The 20,959-nt window shown below is 43.5% G+C and overlaps 1 protein-coding gene across 1 annotated transcript in view; it reads left to right on the forward strand.

Annotated features, from left to right (window-relative positions):
* The first annotated feature begins 602 nt into the window (after positions 1-602).
* The window catches only part of LOC126998306 (metalloprotease TIKI1-like), a 126,421-nt gene continuing 106,064 nt past the window's right edge, over positions 603-20,959 (forward strand). Inside the window, exons 1-3 of the mRNA XM_050859793.1 lie at positions 603-626; positions 4,217-4,429; positions 5,430-5,580. Coding sequence (XP_050715750.1) covers positions 603-626; positions 4,217-4,429; positions 5,430-5,580 — 388 coding nt within the window. The remainder of the gene's footprint in view (positions 627-4,216; positions 4,430-5,429; positions 5,581-20,959) is intronic.

Genomic DNA, 20,959 nt, shown 5'->3' on the forward strand with positions numbered 1-20,959 from the left:
GGTAGTGGACTGATAGTGGACTGGTGGTGAATGGACTTGTAGGCTGAGTGACCGGTTGACTGGTTTGTCTTGGAAGGGGATAGTGAGGATGGGAAGAGGAAGGGACTGACAAGGGTAAGGAAGAGTGAAGGGAGGAGGAAAGGATGGAGAGATGCTGACAAGAGGGAAGGACTGAAACAGGTATGGATTATAGAAAGACTGAAAGAAGGAGTTTGGTAAGAATAGGTTGAAGCAGGAAGGGAGGAGATGTTAAGCAGATGACGAAAGAGAGAAAGCTTGAAACGATATGGAGGAGAGAAATATGAAGGAGGGATTGAAAGAAAGAGAGGGAGGGAAGGAGGACGGATGATGGAGAGATTGAAAGAAGAAGGGAGAAAGATGGAATGAAAAGGGTACCAAAAAAGAGGAATTGAATAAAGGGAGAAGAGGAAGGATGAATTGAAGCGCGGTAGAGAGGAGGTAAAGAAGGAGGGGTAGAGGGATAGAGGAAGAAAGTAAGGAGAGATAAGGGAGGGTTTGAGTCGGGGTAAGTCGAAGCCTGCTGATAAAGAGGAGAAGGAAGGAATGTGGGAGAAGAAAAGGAGGAATTGATGAAGGAGGATATGAGGTGTGACTACGGCGTGTTGGTATGTGTTCATTTTTTTTTCTCTCTCTCTCTTTTGCGTGTAATATATGCAAATAGTTGGCATACAGACTCAGGCCGGACACATCTACACGTATGAAGCATAATTCTTAACCACTTTGATATTTTTCTTCTCGTCTTTCCCTCTCCTTCAGTTCCTCCTCCTCCACCTTCTCCTTCCTCCTCCTCCTCCCCCTCCTGAGGCTGTAAAACCTCTTCGTCCATAAGTTATTTTTCTTCTCTTCCTCTTTTATTTCTTCTTTTTGCGTTTCTTCTTTCTGTTTTTGTTCTTGTTCTTATTGTTCGTCTTATGTTTTTTGTTTTTTTTTACTGTTTTTCCTTTTCATCGCTTGTACCTTTTTTTTCTAAATAATATTATTATTATTATTATTATTATTATTATTATTATTATTATTATTATTATTATTATTATTATTATTATTATTATTATTATTATTATTATTATTATTATTATTATTCGTCTTCTTGTTCTTGTTCTTCTTCTTCTTCTTCCTCTGCATTCTTTATTAACTCTCCTACTTACTTGATTCCTCGCTCTATGTTCTTTTTATCTTTTTTTTGCGAATCAGCGTCAAATCTTTTTCCTCTTTATATCTTGAACACTGCACTTAAAAACGAGTAAGCACCGCTCTTAGGAGTAGACGAGTAAACAAGAGAGAATGATGACAAAAATGATACGTAATACTCGGTGGAGGGGAGATGAGAGAGAAAAAAATATAAGAATAATTATTAAGGAGCCGAGAAGAGTTGAGGAGGAGGAAGAGGAGGAGGGAGAAGAGTAACCAGAAGAGGAACAAGTGAAGAAGGAGAGAGAGAAGAAGGGAAAATAAAAGGAGGAGTAGAAGAGCAAGAACGAGGAATGGGGAAGAAAAAAATAGAAGAATAATTAAAGAGTGGAGAAAGGTGTTGAGGAAGCCGAGGAGGAGGAGGAGGGAGAAGAGGAACCAGAAGAGAAACAAGTGAAGGAGGAGGAGGAGAAGGGAAAGGAGAAGGAGGAGTAGAAGAGCAAGAACGAGGAATGGGGAAGAAAAAAATAGAAGAATAATTAAAGAGTGGAGAAAGGTGTTGAGGAAGCCGAGGAGGAGGAGGAGGGAGAAGAGGAACCAGAAGAGAAACAAGTGAAGGAGGACGAGGAGAAGAAGGGAAAGGAGAAGGAGGAGTAGAAGAACAAGAGCGAGGAATTGGGAATGATGGAAGAAGAGAAGGAGGAAGAGGAGATTAACACTTAAGAATAATAAAAAAATGGAGACGAAAAAAAAAAACGAAAACAAAACAAGGAAAAAACAAAATCAACAACAAGAACGCGAAGAACATGATCAACAAGAGCAAAAAAACGTAGCCTAACAAAATATACAAGCTCACAAACAATATATATTTTTTTCTGAAGCCAACCAGGAGTCAGACATACCTTACGGAGGCTGGTGGTGTCGGAGCTTACGTTGAGGATGCTGGGGAGAAGGAGGAAGAGGAGGAGGAGGAGGAGGAGGAAAAGGAGAAGGTGGAGGAGGAGGAGGAGAGGAAGAAGAGGAGGTGGTGGAGGTGGAGGAGGAGGAGGAGGAGGAGGAGGAGGATTAGGTTTCGAAGTGAGGGTTTGGTTGCCTTTGCGGTGGAGATGGTGTTCAGAAGTGCATGAAGGGAGGTGAGACGAGACCGGACGGGATCTAGGAGGAGGAGGAGGAGGAGGAGGAGGAGTGAGGCGTTGGGTTTATTCCTATTCCTATTGTTTCTTTTGTTTTGATTGCCGTTACTTTTTCTTACTCCTATTGCCTTTTCCTTCCCGTACTGCCTTCTTCTACTCCTACTGTCTTGTTCTACTCTTCCTTTTATTTACTTCTTTTATTCTTCTGGTTTTCCTATTCCTTCCTACTCCTCCTCCTACTGCTTCTACTGCCCTACTTCTACTGCCTTTTCCCAAACTTCCTATTCCTACTCCTTCTTTTCCTACTTTTTATACTCCTGTTCTTACTCCCGTTCTTACTCCTTTTTCTACTCCTTCTCCTCCTTCTCCTTTTCCTTCTTTTTCTACTCCTACTGCCATTTCCTACTCCTCTTTTTCTGGTATAAAAGGAAGGGAAAAAGAGGAGGAAGATTAAATTACACGAGGAAGAGGAAAAATATGGCGAGGGAAAAGAGTGAAGCGAAGGGTTTGATTCTTTCGTTATTCTTTATTTTTATTTTACCTGTATAACTAAATAAGGTTTGGTATAGAAAGGTGTGAGACATAACGATATAGAAGAGAGAGTTTACTTGAGACGACGAGGAGTAAGAGAGAAGAAACGCCAGGAATAGACGAGTGAAGAGAAGGCGAATAGGAATAAGATAGAAGAAATAAAAGGAATAAACGAGAGAAGAAAAGGAAAGGAGCGTAAGAGAGAAGAAACGCAAGGAATAGACGAGAGAAGAGAAGGAGAGGAGCAAGAGAGAAGAAGAGCAAGAAATAGACGAGTGAAGAGGAGGGGAAGAGTAAGAAAGAAGAAACGCAAGAAAAGGACGAAGGAAGAGAAGAGGAAGAATTAGAAAAAAGAAGCCCAAGAAAAAGACGAGAGAAGTGAACGGGATGAGCAGCAGAAAAAAAAACGAATGTAATAGACGAGAAAATAGAAGAGGAGTGATAGAGAGAAAACACAAGGCATAGAAGAAGGAAGAGAAGATTGAGGCTTACACTTAGTTTCTTGCCTCTGCCATTAAAGAAGGTTTGATGTATGAGTGGGACGAGGAAAATGGAAAAAAAGTTGGCATGAGACGAGAAGAAAGAGAAGAAATATGACGGGAAAAAAGGACGAATAAAGCAAGGGGCCAATGCTTATCTTTTCAGTCTTTCATTATAGAGGGTTTGATGCATTATGCCATGAGGTGAGACAGGAAAAGTAAAGGCGACATGAAACGAGAAGGAAAAGAAAAATGACGAGATAAATAGATGATTGAAGCGACTGGGCTGACTCTCACATTTTTTGTTTGTCTCCATCATAAAAGGTTTGGTGGATTGAGGTATGAGGTGAGACGAGAAAAAACGAAAGTGTTATGAGACGTAAAGGTGGCAAGAGGCGAAGAAAGTTCAGAGAGGACAAGAAAAGAGTGGGCCTGAAACAAGCTTCTTTTTTGCACCCTGCCGTTTAATGTTCTTTTAAAGAGTAAGAAGGGTGAAAAATCCATCGTGGGAAGGGAAAGTTTTTATGATATAGAAGTGTAGAAGTAACCTCGTCGGGCGCCTCCCACACCGAGATTTATGTACTACAATTGCATTAAACCAGTAATTCATACGTTTTCTGACCCGTTAACACCTACACACCAACCCGATGGATCATCTTCACTTTTAGCATACTTAGACCGATTTTTTTTCATCTACATTGTCTTGTAAAGAGAAAACAGGATGATTGGACTAATGATTGATTTATAAAAACTCACATGAATCCATTTCGATACCCCACAGGATGACACCGTACTTTAAGAAAAATGATCTATTGACATTCTTATTTTTATTTTATACTTTAATTACTTAGCCAGGGTTTTTTGCTTCATATTATGCAACAGGTAATTTGCTACACCTCACCTCCTTCCTTTCTTCCTCCCCAGGGCAACAAGGAGGGCTCGTTCCTGTGGATGGTGAAGCGTGACCCGCCCTCCTACTTCTTCGGGACCATCCACGTGCCGTACACCCGCGTCTGGGAGCACATCCCCAACAACACCAAGCGCGCCTTCCGCCTCAGCGACAACGTCTTCTTCGAGCTCGACCTCACCGACCCCTACACCGTGTCGGCCCTCACCACCTGCCAGCTCCTGCCCAGGGTGTGTGTGTGTGTGTGTGTGTGTGTGAAAGAGAGAGAGAGAGAGAGAGAGAGAGAGAGAGAGAGAGAGAGAGAGAGAGAGAGAGAGAGAGAGATTCCACTAACACAGAATTCGTACGCCAAAACCCTGTCCTTTCACCTATTAACACAGCATGTATACATACATGCATTAATACATACGTACATACATACATACAAACATACATACATACCCCAGCTCGTTAACCCCTTAACACAGAAATCGTACACACAACCCAGTCTGTACACCCTCTAGCAAAGCATACATACATACATACATTAGAGAAACTGCAATAACACAGTGAAAATATCCGTAATGAATACCACTGAGTAGTGTTCATTACGGATATTTTCACAGTTATTGCATTTTCTCTAATGTTTACATACACCGTATGTGCCATAAGGGGTTGATTAAAAGCGTTTCCGACGGCCTGCGGTTGTGAGCGGGATCACCTTTACCTTGTGTCCACAGTGCGGGGAGAGGGCGTCAGGTATAGTCTGCAGAAGCGGCTTCTGGCGCGGTGATCTTTTAGCTCATCGTTGGCCTAGTTGGTATGCTGCCTGGCTTCTACTCGGAAGGCCCGGGCTCGATTCCCGGAACTCAGTGGTGTTCATTACGGATACATACATACATTTTTTTTCACATCAAATGAAACGGTTCAAGGGCAACAAAAAGAGCACAAAAAAAGCATGCTACTCGCCGCTCCCATAATAGATAACAGTAAAGAGTATCCAAAAGAGAGGTCCATTTCGGATGGAAAGGTGTCTTGATACACTCTTCTTAAACATACATACATACATACGTACACACACACACACACACACACACACACACACACACACACACACACACACACACCGGTTCGTTCACCCCTCAACACACCATAACACCCAAACCCAGTCCACCCAGCTCTTAACACAGCATTCGTTCGCCAAAACCCACAGTCCATCCACACATTAACGCAGCCTCCGTTTGCCCGCAGGGGGAGAACCTCTCGGACGTGCTGCCGGGCGAGCTGTTCACGCGGCTCAAGCGACACCTGGCCTACGTCAAGACCCAGATGCCGCGCTGGATCACGCAGGACCAGCGCGGCCGAGGCCTCTACGCTGACTACCTCTTCAACGCCATCACGGGTGAGTAGACGAGTGCAAGGATCTATGCAGCTTGGCAAGTACTGGGGCCGGCCGCTCTCTCACATCGCTGACTAGATTCGTCTTTTTTTTTTTTACATCTCAGCCTATAGCGCCGGTAGGCTTCCTTCAGGAGCCTAGCTGGTTGTCGGCCCAAGCCCGTCATGGCGCAGGCCTTTTTTTATAGTGACGCCAGTTATGCTTGGCTCATGCTGCCCCCCCGGAACTCATTTTTGATTCACTTGGACGGTTTATTGTAGAGTCCGGGTTGATGAGTGGTCTTCAGGACATGTGGGTAGTCTTAGGCCACTCGGCGGTGACTGAAAAATCCCAGGTGATAGCGTGGGGATTCGAATCGACGTTGTCCATAGCGTGATGAATGCTGGCCCGGCACGCTAACCACTCAGCCACCGCCTATCCTATATATGTTGTTGTTTTCCTATCGCCTCTTTCCCATTTCTATTTTTTTTCTCTTATTTTTTTATCTATCTCTTGTCCGTGTGTATTAAACGCAATCATATGTAGCTAGGAAAGTTCGTGAGTTGTTATCCTTTTTCTTTCCTCCCATCCTCTCTTCTCTTTCGTTCTATCAAACTTCGCTCTCCATTTCTCTTTTCTCTCTATATCTCCCTCCACCCCTCTCATCAACGCCAAATTAGTTGAATATAGGAGTTTTAGTCATTCCTTCTCTTCTCATCTCGTTGTTTTCTCTTGTTTTCTTATGTAGTTTTGTATTCTACTTTTTTCTCATTTTCCTTAATTCCTTTGTCTCCAGTTCACTGTCTCTTCACCGCCATCCCCAGCAAGGACTCGAGCACGTTGGTCATTACCTCTTTCCCTCCATGCCTCAATCATCTGAATTATCCTTTTTAATTCGTTTACCGGTCAATCTCTCCTCTTTCTTTCTCTCAGTTCTGCACCTTTTGACATTTTTTTCTACAAAAGTCCCTATTGGTGGATGATTTTTTTTCATTTTTCTTTTATAGTTTATCATTATTTTCCCAACGGAGTCGAGAACAATGTGAATGTACCGCTGTTTGCCCTCTTCCCTTTGTTTCACCTTCTCTCCTTTGTTCTTATCCACTTTCTCCCATTCTTTTCTTAACAAGTGAGATCCAGAAGTAAGTACTAATTTCGCCCTTTCTCTTTTTCCTTATGACCATCCTCAGCAGAATAGATGATTACAAGACCCGTTAAGAAGTATATGTAAATCGTCTTTCTTCCTAGCGTGAGAACATTTTTGAGTGCAATGTAAGTTGATGCAAACACACGGCTTAAATGTTGGCTTCATCGTCTTCTGATATGGACTCCGAAGACCTGTTGGGGAAGAGAAACCAAGTAAGACGTTGCGTTTATATATATCATTACCCAAACCATTTCCCCACTCAGCCACACCCGCGAAGTCTGAGCTATGCGGCAAGAGATAGAAACATCCATCACCGACTTGCGAAACAGATGACAGGTTGAAATTGGAAAGCCGGGAGGGAGGAGAGGAAGAAGAAGGAGGAGGGAGAAAGAGAGAAAAAAAGGACTGATAAATATGTAACAAGAAATAGATCTCTCTGTCAGACTGCTGCCGCCGGCGTGAGGGGCGTGTCTGGGAGCCGTCTGTTGATGCTGACGGAGGAGGAGGAGGAGGAGGAAAAGGAAGAGGAAAAGGAAGAAGGAAAAGAAGAAAAGAAAAGGAAGAGGTAGTAATAATAATAATAATAGTAAGAGTAGAAGTAGTAGAAGTAGTGGTAAAAGTAGTTTTAGTAGTAGAAAACCGAAGAAAAGAACGAGAAGCAAGAGGAAGATAAAGAAGAGACTAGGGGGGGGACAAGGAGGAGGAGGAGGAGGAGAAGGAGAAGGCGGAGGAAGAGAAGAAAGAAGAAGAGGAGTGCGGGCAGCAGATGCGAGTTTGGTAATTTCAACGCTGCCTAAAGGAGGTATCTGAGGGCCATCCTTCTGTGTGACACCCCCGATAGTTATCTGGCGGCGGGACCATAATTTGACGGACACACACACACACACACACACACACACACACACACACACACACACACAGCCACGCCAGATCGCAAATAGAAACTGTGAGACTGAGGAAGACTGATGGAGAGAGAGAGAGAGAGAGAGAGAGAGAGAGAGAGAGAGAGAGAGAGAGAGAGAAGGGACACAGAAGGCGTAAATCATGAAAAAGGAGGAGCTAATGGCTACGTTGGCGGAGGGAACTTAATGGCGGTCGTGAGGACAGTGTCAGAAGTAAGATTGGTACTGAGATTATCACCGCCACCACCATCACCACCACCACCACCATCATCATCATCATTATCATCATCATCATCACCACCACCACCACCACCATCACCACCACCACTACCACCACCATCATCACCACCACCACCACCACCACCATCACCACCACCACCACTACCACCACCATCATCATCATCATCATCATCATCACCACTACCATCACCATCATCATCACCACAATCACCACCACCACCATCATCACCATCATCACCTCCATCACCACCACCACTTCCATCACCATCATCATCACCACAATCACCACCACCACCATCACCACCAGCACCACCACCATCACCATCACCAGCACCACCATCACCACCACCACTATCACCACCACCACAACCGTTACCATCTCCACCACCACTGCCATCACCAACATTACCACCACAGTCACCTCCAACAACAATAACAATTACACCACCATCGCAGCTACCACCACCACCACTATCACATCCATCACCACCAGCAACACCATCATCACCATCACCGCATCCACCATCACCACCACCACCACCAAATGACTCCCTAATAATAAATTGCTCTCCTTCAGTTACCGTATGGCTTGAAATCACTTGAATCTTGCCTATGTGTCCAACCGAGCAAGTCAACAACACAGAGGGAACAGCATAATACTTTGCTGAATAGGTACTGCTTTCGATATTGGGCTGCGTCATCCCTCGCTGGAAAAGGTAGGCACTCAGGGATATAGACTAGTACTGGTAGAAGCTGTGAGGTAGGAGTAGAATTAGTTGTGGAAGTAGTAGTAGCAGTAGGAGTAGTAATAGTAGTAGTAGTAGTAGTAGTAGTAGTAGAAAAAGTTGTAGTAGTAGTAGTAGAAACGAAGATGAAGTAAAAGAAGTTAAAAAAAAGAGGAAAAACAAGAAGAAAATGAATAAGAATAGAAGAAGTGAGGGTTGAAGATGCGAGTTCGGTAGTATTAGTATAACGATAGTATTTGTTGTAGTAGTAGGGGTAGTCATAGTAGCAGTAATTATTGTTGTAGTGTAAATAGTAGTGGTAGTAAAAGGAGGAGGAGGAGAAGAGAGAATTTAAATTATCAGTCTCCTCGCCCGTCAGTGTGTCGGCATACGTGGGACAGCACTTCAGGAACCCACAGGCGCAATGGTGTATCACATCGAGAGGTAGTATTCCCTGGTAGATTCCCTGACTGGGGTGGGCGGGAGACGATCTGGATGGTTCTGGGAAAGGCAAGGAGAGGCGAGGGAAGGTACGATAAGCTCTTGGAAGGCGGGCGAGTGACTGGACGGAGTGGCCGGAGGGGGCCCGAGGGTAAACATCAAAGGGGAGGTGTTGTGATCTAATTTTCTTGGAAGGTTTGCTGTGTTGTTATATACTTAGTACCAGAATTAAGAGTTGAGGTTTAGTAAATATTGTAAAAGGCTTTATACTTAGCGATGGGTAAGAGGGGATTGCCGTAAGGAAAGGGACTGAGGGATGGAAGGGAGAAAAAAGAGGAGTCAGGGAGAGAGTTAAAGAAGGATGGGAGGGAGTTTGAGTTCTCGAGTTGGAGTTGGAGTTCTCGATTTTGTTCCATATTTTCCTCTCCATTCCTTTTCACTGCCGACCTCTTGCAGATTCCTTGCTTCCTTGTGATCTTAAGTACATTTCGTATTATGTGGGAAGCGAAGGTTTGGTTATGAAAGAACAGACGACACACACAAATACAACTGTTGTGTCTTTTGATGAGAACTATAAAGGCACACACACACACACACACACACACACACACACACACACACACACACACACACACACACACACACACACACACACACACACACACACACACACACGTAGGCTTTTATAAGTAGTTTAAATGCACATGTACACAACCCACACTGAGACAAGACAAGTTATTACACGTTCAATTAACAATAAATACTTTCCCCTCCGTGCAGGCTAATGAATACTAATATCAGAAGAGACCTCGGCACATTAACAGAGGAAATAACATCCGTGGAAGGATTAGGCAGAGACAACATAACCGGTCCAGAGTCTCCCTTCATGATAATCCTCTGAATGGCCTGATGCTAATTATGACTAATATAATGATTCGAGTCCAGCGTAAAATCGCATTATTGCATCGTAAGGATTTAAACTGTGTGTGTGTGCCTGTGTGTGTGTGTGTGTGTGTGTGTGTGTGTGTGTGTGTGTGTGTGTGTGTGTGTGTGTCTGTCTGTCTGTCTGTCTGTCTGTCTTTTTTTACAGTAAAGGAAGCAGCTCAAGGGCAAAAAGAAAAAAACAGTAATGAGAAAAAAAGCCCGCTAATCACTCCCCTATAGAAGAGAGTTTAGAAGAGTGGCCAACAGAGAGGTCAATTTCGTGTGTCGTTGGGATGCTGAAAAAAGACGAGTGAGCTGGACAATGATGCTGCAAAGTCCTCCGAGGGGAAAGAGCAGGAAGATCAGGCATCAGATTACGCCGCTAAGCCTCCCTGATGCTCTCTTAAAAGGACTCGGCTTAGGGTTGGGTTCTTGGGGACTCGTATAGAGGATTAGGATTAGCTTCTTTTTTGTTTTGTTTTGTTTTTACCATTGTCCTTCAGTCCTTTTTGTTTTTTTAGAGGAGAATTCTGGTAACGTGTTTTAATCCCCCTTCTTTTTTTTCTTTTTTGCATAATGAGACAAGACAATAGCTACACAGAATACTTTAGAGAGAGAGAGAGAGAGAGAGAGAGAGAGAGAGTAAAAGAAAACACACATGTCCTCCTCACATTCTATATGCATCAAAAACTTCCTCTCTCTCTCTCTCTCTCTCTCTCTCTCTCTCTCTCTCTCTCTCTCTCTCTCTCTCTCACACACACACACACACACACACACACACACACACACACACACACACACACACACACACACTCCTTCCTTCCCCCTCCCTCTCTCCCTCCCTCTCTCTCACCTTCACCTTGAGCTATGGCGGCGTCCCTTCCCTCGCTTATTAAATCATTAGGCACCTTTTCCAAATACCTACTCGATCCTCAATTACCTCAGGCAGTCTGTGGGAGCGAGTGGCTAAGTAGGTGATCAGCGCTAATGGTAGGCCTGTCTGAGATGGCGTGACGGGGTAAACGGGGAAAGGAGGGGCAAGGTATGGGAGGGGTAAGGTAGTTAAGAAGAGGAGCAAGGGGAACGAATGGAGGTGTTTGTCTTAAGAAGAGGGTGGTAGAAAAGGGGTAAGAGGGGGAAGGGTTATGGGTAAATACAAACGGTGGAGAAGGTGAAGAGAGGGGCAAGGAAGGGTAGGGGTAAGGCAGGGTAGAGGAGGAGCGAGGAGAATGAATAGAGTTGTTTGTTTTAAGAAGGGAGGAGGTAGGAAAGGGGTCAGAGTAAGAGGTGAGAGAGTAAATGGCAACAGCAAACTATGAAAAGGGTGGAGGATGAGTAGAAGGGAGAGAAGGAGGAGAGGGGAGGGCCAAGGAAGGGAAGAAAAGGAGCGAGGAGAACGAATTGAGTTATTTGTCTGAAGAAGGAGAAGGTAGAAAAGGGGTAAAAGGGGGAAAGGTTAAGGGTAAATACGAACTGTGGAGAAGGTGAAGGAGAATAGGAAGAGAGGGGTAAGGCAGGGGAGGGGCATAAAAAGGAAGAAGAGGAGCGAGGAGAACGAATAGAAGTGTTTGTATTAAGGTGAGGGAGGTAGAGAAGAAGTAACAGGGGGAAGGGTCATGGCTTAAACTGACTGTGAAGAGGGTGGAGAGGGAGAAGAATGAGGAGTGAACTGGTTATGAAGGAAAGAGGAGAAGCGAGGGGAACGAATGGAATTGGAAGGGGTAGTTACTGGGTAAGAGGAAGGGAGGTTATGGGTAAAGGCAAACTGTGGAGAAGGTGAAGGAAAAGAAGAATGAGGAGGAAAGGGGTTAGGAGAAGGAAGGAAGGTATACAGAGGTGCTTGCGTGTAATTGGGAGGGAGAATGGGAGCGGAGGAATGAGGGAAGGGTAATGGGGTGAGGAAGATTTATGGGGAAGGAGGACTGAAGGCTTTGAAGAAAATAATGATAAGAAATGGAGCAAATGGATGTATTTACTTGAAGGATGGCGTAGGATGGGGAGAGAGGGAAGGAGGCAGACTAATACTGAGAGACGAGGCGTTATGGGAAGGGGGAACTGAGGATCTATGGGAGGAAGGGAAGGCGATAAGAAGGGAAAAGATAGACGAAAGAAAGCAAATGGAGGTGTTTGTGTGAAGGTGGGAGACAGAATGTAAAGGATAAAGAATGATAATGGACAAAGAAGAGCTATGGAAAGAGAAGACTGAGGGCCGGAAAGGAAGAGAGAAGTATCAGGGAAGGAGAGAAGGGGAGGAAAAGGAGCAAATGGAGGTGTTTACTTGGAGGGCGATGGAACGGGTAGAGAAGGAAGGCAAGGGTAATAGAAGGGTAACAATGAGTGAAGAAGAACTTTGGGAAGCGGGAGGTTAGGGTCTAGGAAGGGGAGAGGAAGAAGGACGAATGGAGGTCTTTGCGGGGAGAAGAAGAATGAGATGAAGAATGGCTGAGAATGTGTGAGATGTGATAAAGTGGAAGGTGTAATGGAGGAGAGGGAGAGGAACGGAGAAAAATGACAGAGGGTAAGAAGGGAGGGAGAGTGAGGGAGAGGGGGTTGAAGAAGAAAGAAAGAAAAGGAAGGAGAATGAACAAGGGAAAGTGAGGAAGAATGCAAAAGGATGAAAGGAAGAGTAAACAACAGAGAGAAAGAAGTGAGGGAAGAAAAAATATAGTAAAAGAAAGGACTGAGGGAAGAGAAGAAGGGTAAAGGAAGGAGAGTGAAGGAGAGGAATGATGGAAGGAAGGGAGAGTAAATAGGGGAGGTCGAGTCGAAGAAATGGAAAGAGAGCAAAAGGAAAGTGAAGGAGAGTGGGTTAAAGGAAGGGAGGGAGAATAAGGAAGATCGAGATGAAGGAATGAAAAGAGAGTAAAGGAAACAGGGTGAGGAAGGAAGCTAAAGGAAGGGAGGAAGGGTGAGGGAGAGGGGTGAGAGGATGCTTCTTTTTTTTTTTTTTTTTTTTTTGTCGATATATTTTCTGTGGCTCCCTGTTTGAAGGCTGAGATATGATGGTTATTTCTCCCTGTCCTTCCTCGTGGTCACCTCCTCCTCCTCCTCCTCCTCCTCCTCCTCTCGTCCTCGTCCTTCTCCTTCTCCTTCTCCTCCTCCTCCTCTCGTCCTCGTCCTTCTCCTTCTCCTCCTCCTCTTCTTGCTACTCTTTAATAGTTTCCCTCTGCTTTTCTTGTTCATCTTCGTCTTCCTCCTCCTCCTCCTCCTCCTTCTCTCCTCTTCCTCCTTCTCTCCTCTTCCTCCTCCTTCTCCACCTCCTCTTCCTTCCATCTCCATGCTTGGGCCCAGTCCTGGAAAAGGCTATTAAGTTTTGTTTCAGTTATAAGAAAATAATAGGAATAAGAAGTTAACTTTAATGAGTCCACATTTTTTCTTTTTCACATTATTTATATGAAACTACCATTGCTAATACTGCCATTACTGTTGCTCTCCTTCGAGGGGCATGCGCTTGTATTTTTAGTTCTTAAGCACCAAACCACAGGAACCTTAAAACTCCGAGGCCTTACATTCCACGCTAGAATTAAAACGATTTTAAATATTCAACGGTAGAATTTTTTTGTCTTACTTGCTTAAAGAGACACCAGTTTTTTTTCTGTAATTACATGTTATAACGTTAATGGAGTTAGGTGGAGCGTAGCAAAGTAAAGGGAAGACTGGCAGCAGGAGGAGGCGGGAGGAGGGAGGAGGAGCTGTTCTGGGACTGGCGAGGCCTCACAAAACGCCGTTACTCCAGAAAAAATATAATAAATGCGATATAACTCACGTCAGCAAAAGAAAACAAAAAAATGTACAGTCATCCGGGTTTTAAAAAAGTATGTCGATGATGAGATTACATTACTGAAATATGTCAAGTATCGTAGTAAAGAAAGATAGAATTGTAGCAATGAAAATATAGAGAGAGCAAAAGAATGATAATGTTGAAAATTATATTACGTTACAGAAGGATAGTTGAGGAAAAATAGTGTTGGGATGATAATACGATAGGTGTTGACGTATGAAAAGATAGTTAGAAATATATTGTTTTAATGTTATATAAAAATTATTAGAGGAGTATAGGGTTAGGGGAAGATAATGTTATATAAAATATTACGTTTAAGAAACGTAGTTAAAGAAAGATAATATTGGATGTATTACGACAGATGAATAGTTAAAGAGAGATGAGGTTGTAAATTACTTTCCGTTAAAGAAAGATAAACTTAAAGAAAGATGATGTCGAAAATAAGTGTTAAAAATGATGCTGAATTAAAGTCATAAAAAAGTACTTAAGGAAATATCAGGTCAAAGAAAGATCAACTTGAAGGAAGACAGAGTTAAAGAAAATATAGCTTTAATTTTGATTTACTGACAAAGCTCTTCAGGTTCCAAAAGGAGTGTTAATGCGTTGAAAATACAGGAACTCGAAATAATAAATCTTGTCTGGTATGCTCTCTTGGTTATTAATGGCTGTACTTTTTTCCTTGTTTGTGTTATTTATCTTTCCTTTTTTCTCTCTTCTTCGAAATATTGTAACTGGATTGAAATTTGGTCTCTGGGTTTTCAAAAGGCTGAGATTGATGTTTTTTTATGTTTTTTTTTTTTTAGTTTGCTGTAATGATTGATGTCTGAAATATGGTAGTGGTTGTGGTAGTGGTAGTGGTAAGGGATAAATGGCAAGGTTTTCGTATTTATCTTGATCTGTCTCCTTTACTCTAAGAAAATTTAGTGGGGTAGATGAGAATTATGTTGCTTCTGGTGGCGGTGGAGTCTTCTGATCGCAATGGAAGGGATAAGAAAAGTGATGGTAGGTAATGGTGGTTGGTGGTAGAGTATGGGTATCGTGATGACAGGGGTTAGGATCAGTAACTGTCGTGATGGTGGTTGCAATAGTTAGTTTAGATAGTGGTGGTAGTGGTGGCGTAGAGATACTGGTGGTGATACAGGTGGAATGGCAGGGGTGGTAATGGATTCGTTGCAGTTGTGGATTGGACGGTGGTGGTGATGGTAGCGGTGATGATCTGGTGGTGCTGGTGCTGGTAGTGAATGCAGTGAAAAGGGTGGTGGTGGTGGTGGTGGTGGTGATGGTGGTGGTGATAGTTGAGGTTATTCTCGTAGATGCAGTTGAAGTGGTGGTACTGGTGTTGGTGGTGGTAGTGGTGGTGGTGATGGTGGTAGTAGATACAGTGGAAGTGGTGGTGGTGGTGGTGGTGGTGATAGTTGAGGTTATTCTCGTAGATGCAGTTGAAGTGGGGGTACTGGTGTTGGTGGTGGTAGTGGATACAGTGGAAGGGGTGGTGGTGGTGGTGGTGGAGGCGGAACTATCATTATCTCCTTAGGCAAAATATCAGTGTGTGGAGAAGAGGTGGAGGAGTGGAGCAGATGGAAGAGGAGGAAGATGGAATTACCAGAAGGGAAAGAGGAGGAAGAGCAGCAGATGGAGGAGGAGGAGGAGGAGGAGGAGGAAGAACTGACCTGAAGGGAAGAAAGAGGAGGTAAAAGAGGAGGAAGAAGAAGAGGGAAATTTGTAGGACAGGAGAGAGAGAGAGAGAGAGAGAGAGAGAGAGAGAGAGAGAGAGAGAGAGAGAGAGAGAGAGAGAGAGAGAGAGAGAGAGAGAGAGAGAGAGAGAGAGAGAGAGAGAGAGAGAGAGAGAGAGAGAGACAGACAGACAGACAGACAGACAGACAGACAAAGTGACAGAGAGACGGACAGCAAGTAAAAATAAAAGAAAGACTAGATAAAAGAGAGAAAGAAATTAATCACAAAAGTTGAACTGAAGGAAAAGCGTGGATACAGGAATGAAGGAGAAAGAAATAGATAGATATAGGTAGATAGATAGATAGATATAAAGGGAAGAGTGGGGAGTAAATTAATGTCATGAAGGAGTATGATGAAGGGAGGGAGGGAAGAGGTGGGAGAAGGAGGGAGGGAGGGATAGAGGGATGGAGGGAGGGAGGGAGGCATGATGGGCTGGGTGGAGGAAGTGTCATTTTCTTAATCGCCTCACGCATAAGATCCATTTTTTTCTTGTTTTTTTTCCATCCTTAATAATCTCTTCATAACGTAATTACCAACACACACACACACACACACACACACACACACACACACACACACACACACACACACATTCTCAATTACTCTTCATCTTTCCTTCCTTTTTACCTTCCTTCCTTTCCTATCCTCCTTCTTATCCATCTCCGTTGCCATTCCCTTATCCCCTTCATTATCCTCCTTTACTCAGTCCCTCTTTTCCTCCCTTCCCTTCTTTCTATCCCTCTGCCCCTCCCCTTCCTTTCCGCCCCTACTAGCTCTACTTAACATCCCTTCCCTTCCTTTCCTTCTCTTATCTACCCCCCCGTCCGCTCTTCCTACCCTTTCCTTTCCTACTGCCCCGGCCTTCTTACCCCCCCCCCCCCCCATCTCCTCTCTTCGTTTTAAATAACTTCTTTCTTCCTTTCGTTTTTTTTCTGTTTCTTCCTTCTTTATCCCCGTCCTCTTCTTTCCTCCTTTCCTTCCCTTCTCGCTACCTTTTCTTCCCTTCATTTTCGCCTATGACTTATTTACCCCCTCCTTCTCTCTTCTTTCTTACCTCCCCTCCTCTTCTTCCTCCCCTTTCTCACTATCCCTTCCTTCTTTAACCATCCTTCCCTTCTCTGTTCTCTTCCTTTATCTATACTTTTTTACCTTCCCTCTCTTCTTCCCTGTTTTACTGTCCCTTCTATATTAGCCCTTCTTCCCTTCCTTCTTCAACTCCAATTCCCCTTCCTTTTTCCTTCTTTTCCTTTCTATCCTTCCCTTCTTTACTCCACTTCCTTTCACTCTTTCTTTTCCATTTTCCCTTTTCTTTTCCCTTCCTTTTCCTTCCTTTGTGCCTTCCCTCCTCTATTCCTTCTTTTCCTTACTGCCCCTCCTTCCCCTACCCCTCTCCTTCCCTCCTTCCTTACCTTTTCTTCTCCCTTCCTTTCTCTCCTCCCTTCCCTTCTCTTATCCCTTCCCCCTCCCTTCACTCTTGCCTTTCTCTCTTTCCTTCTCTTCTCTTTTGCTTTAACTATTCTCTTCCTTTCCTTTTTCTTATCCCTTCCCTTCCTTCCTCTCTTACCTTTTCTCCTCTCTTCCCTTCTCTTATCCCTCCCTTCCCTCCCTCCACCGTGCCCCCGCCTCCCCCTCCCGCTTCTCCCCTACCCCCTCCCCCATCCTCCGTGCCCCCGTCCGCCCCCCTGCCCCGCGTATAATGTCTGCCTCCCATTGTTTGTCTTGTTACTGGCGGCCATAAATATTCAGGAGGACCGACGGCCAGAAAGGAAGAGTGAGAAATGGCCCCTGCTCCCTCACTTCCTTACTTCCTTCCTTCCTTCCGTGCTTCCTCCCTTCCTTGCGTAATTGCTTGCTTCCTTCCTTCCTTCCATCTTTCCGTCCTTCCCCGTTTTCCTCCCGGCTTGTTCGTTTTCTTCCTTCCTTCCTTACTCCCTTCTCTCCTTCCTACTTCCTTTCTTTCTTCCTTTATTTACGTTCTTCCCTTCTTCATTTTCCATAGTGCTCTCTCTCCTTTCTTTATTCCGTCTTTGCTTTCTTCCTTCCTTCCTTCCTCCCTTCCTTTCTTCCTTCCCTCCTTCCTTCCTTTCTTCTTTTCCTAATTAGTCCCTTTCTTTGCTCTTTTCCTTGCATACTTTCCTTCTTCACTTTCGATAGTCCTTTGCTTCCTGTCTTCCTTCCTTTCTTTCTCCCTTAATCCATTTTTCTTCTATTTGTATATCTTTCATTTTCATTATCGATAGTCCTTTCCTTTCTTCCCTCCTTTCTTTGCTCTCCTTCCTTCCTTCCTTCCTTCCTTGTTATCATCCATTCCTTCCTTCATTTCTCTTTTCCCCTACTCTTTTTTTTCTTTTCTTTATATATGACTTGTTTTTCTTTCTCATTTTCCTTTGTTTTTTTCTTCTATTGTGTCCTTTCTTTTTTCTTCCTTTCGTCTTCACTTTTCTTTCCTTCCTTCCTTATCATTTTTTTTCATTTACTCTCTTCGTCGTTCTTCTCCTCCTTTCTTCTTTTTTCTATTTCTTTCTTTTCTTCTTTTCTTTTGTTCTTTCTTTATTTTCTGTGTTCGTTCTTTCCTTCCTTCTTTCCTCTCCTCCTTCCTTCCTTTTGCTCTATTCTTTCTCTATTTATTTCATCTATTCTTTCTTTCATTTCCTCCCTCGTCCCTCTGTTTTTTCCCTTTGCTTTTGAACTCTTCTTCTTCTTCTTCTTCTAATTCTTCTTCTTCTTCTTCTTCTTCTTCTCTTCCATTCTTTTGTTTCACTTTTCCTTTCTTAATTCTCCTCTTACTTTACCATTCTTCATTACTCTATTTACCTCACCAACCCCTATGTCCTCCTCCTCCTCCTCCTCCTCCTCCTCCTCCTCCTCCTCTCCACGTCCACTTGCTTGCCCTCCTGTCTCCTCTCTTCCCTGCCCTTTGCTTGCCTGTCTGTCTGCTGGCTTGTATCTCCTGCCCCTCCCTGACAGCCTGCTCGCGTCCCTCTCCTCCTTTCCCTGCTGCTGCCTCCGCTGGTCTGCTGTTGTATCTATCCTCCTCCTGTGTGTCTGTCAGTTGTTCTGTTAGTTTTATTCTCCTTTGTTCTGATCGTATTGTTGTGTTGCTTGTGTTCTTGTATGAGTGATTAGTTTTTATTTGCTGTCTGTCTTTCTTTTTTTTTTCTTTTTTTTTCATTGTATCTTTCTTTCTTTATCCATCTATCTATCTATCTATCTGTCCGTCTGTCTATTTATCTATCTGCCTATCTATTTATTTATAAGTATCTATCCTTATTTTTATTGTTTTTTTTTCCCATCATGTTAACCTTTTTTGTATTTCCTTATTGAGAATGATTTGGTTGGTCGGTCTTTTAATTACTCATTTTAGCTGCTTGTCTGTGTCTGTGTCTGTCTGTTTGTCTATTTGTGTGTATGTATGTATGATTATTTGTTCTTTTGTTTAGCTGTCTTTCCTGTTTCTGTCTTTCTGTTTCTGTCTTTCTTTCCTGTCTCTTTTTTTGTCTCTGTTCTGTCTCTGTCTCCCGTCATTCTGGCTTTCTACCTCTTTCTGTGTCCCTGTCTGTCAGTCTTCCTGTCTCTCTGTCTGCCTGTCTGTTTTCTTGCTTGTCCGTCTTTATACCGCCTAAGTCAGTCTTCATCCCTCCCTGTCTGTCTTGATCTCCTCACACGCAACCGAACCCCTTTCCCTTTTCTCTACATCCTTTCCCTTCTCTTCTGTCTGCTCCTCCTCCTCCTCCTCCTCCTCGCGTGTGGGTCGTGCTTGCCCATTACACCTCCTTAAGTCCTCCCATTGTCTCCTTCCATTCTCCTCCTCATCTCCCTCTCCGTCCACTACTTTTCATCCTTCGTTTGTCTTCATCTCCGTAATCTCTCCGGCGACTCCACTTTCCTCATTATTTCCTCCCCCATGACGAATTTGAGAGAGAGAGAGAGAGAGAGAGAGAGAGAGAGAGAGAGAGAGAGAGAGAGAGAGAGAGAGAGAGAGAGTTCAGTCTTTGCTACAATCTACTGCTTTATTTACCTACCTATCCTCCTATTTACCGTAGTTTTTTTTCCATTTGCCTTCCTTCTCCTCTTCCCTTTGTTCCCTCACTCCTCTTTTTCTTATTTCGTCTTCGTCCTCTTCCTGACCCTTTTATTTTTCTCTCTCCTTCCACTCCTTCTGTGCCTTCATTAGCATACTAGAGATCGAGTTGAAACAAAAAAAAACATTTAAAAAAGCTCATTAGAAAGGAATATAGTGCAAAAAAGATGAAGTTAGTTTGGGAGAGTCGTCATTATGTACCAGAGTTTTTATTTATTTTATTTTCTATTATTATTATTATTATTATTATTATTATTATTATTATTATTATTATCATTCGTTGTATCGTTTAGTCCCCGAGGAATTAATTGGTTGTCATTATCCACCTCACGTTGTAGAGAGAGAGAGAGAGAGAGAGAGAGAGAGAGAGAGAGAGAGAGAGAGAGAGAGAGAGAGAGAGAGAGAGAGAGAGAGAGAGAGAGAGAGAGAGAATGAAACTACACAATCTCTCCTCCTATTCTTCCCTTGTCTTGGTAGATGTTTACTCCCCACAACTCATAAACTCTTCCCTTTCTTCCTTTCCTCTGTTAACCTCCCCTCTACCACTACCCCGACCACCCAACACCACCCTCACCATGTATTCTAACCACCACTACCTACCACAACTTAACCCCTACCTCCATACCCAACCTACTTCAGTACATCATTCAACTCAACCACAACTCAGCCATATACACCACCACCACCACTTCCACCATCACCTGTCCCCATATCCACCCTACCTTTACGTACCTTTTATTATTGCCCGCTGGAAAGTTATCGCAAAGGCCCATTCCGCGCTACTCTCCTTATCTGATCGCTCGCTCGGCAGTCCATTAGAGAGTAGTGGAAAGGGGGGAGGAGAGGAGAAGGAGGAGGAGGCAGGCGCTTTCATATTAGTAGGCTACCGCGTGTAAGGTCCATAGAGTATTGTGTTGACGTGTGCAGTCTGGGTTGGATAATTATGATGACTCTACCTCTTTTTGTAACATCTTATTAGTCTTTCTTAACACCAATGTTGCCGATTTGTCTTTTTTGACCCGATTTTCAAGGTGTGGTCAGTTGGTTTTGTTGTTTTCTTTTATCACATTTTTACGACTGAGTTTGTAATAGGTCGACTTAACTCCGTGAAAATACAACACTTCTAACTCCGTCCTAAAATTTTTACGACTTACTTAACTCAGTCCTAAAATAATTCAGTCCTAAAATAACTCAGTCCTAAAATAACTCCTAAAATAACTCAGTCCTAAAATTTTTACGACTTACTTAACTCTGTGAAAATACAACACTTCTAACTCCGTCCTAAAATTTTTACGACTGAGTTTGTAATAGGTCGACTTAACTCCGTGAAAATACAACACTTCTAACTCCGTCCTAAAATTTTTACGATTTACTTAACTCAGTCCTAAAATAATTCAGTCCTAAAATAACTCAGTCCTAAAATAACTC

This window comes from Eriocheir sinensis, chromosome 14, assembly GCF_024679095.1.
Source record: "Eriocheir sinensis breed Jianghai 21 chromosome 14, ASM2467909v1, whole genome shotgun sequence".
Classification (NCBI taxonomy): domain Eukaryota; kingdom Metazoa; phylum Arthropoda; class Malacostraca; order Decapoda; family Varunidae; genus Eriocheir; species Eriocheir sinensis.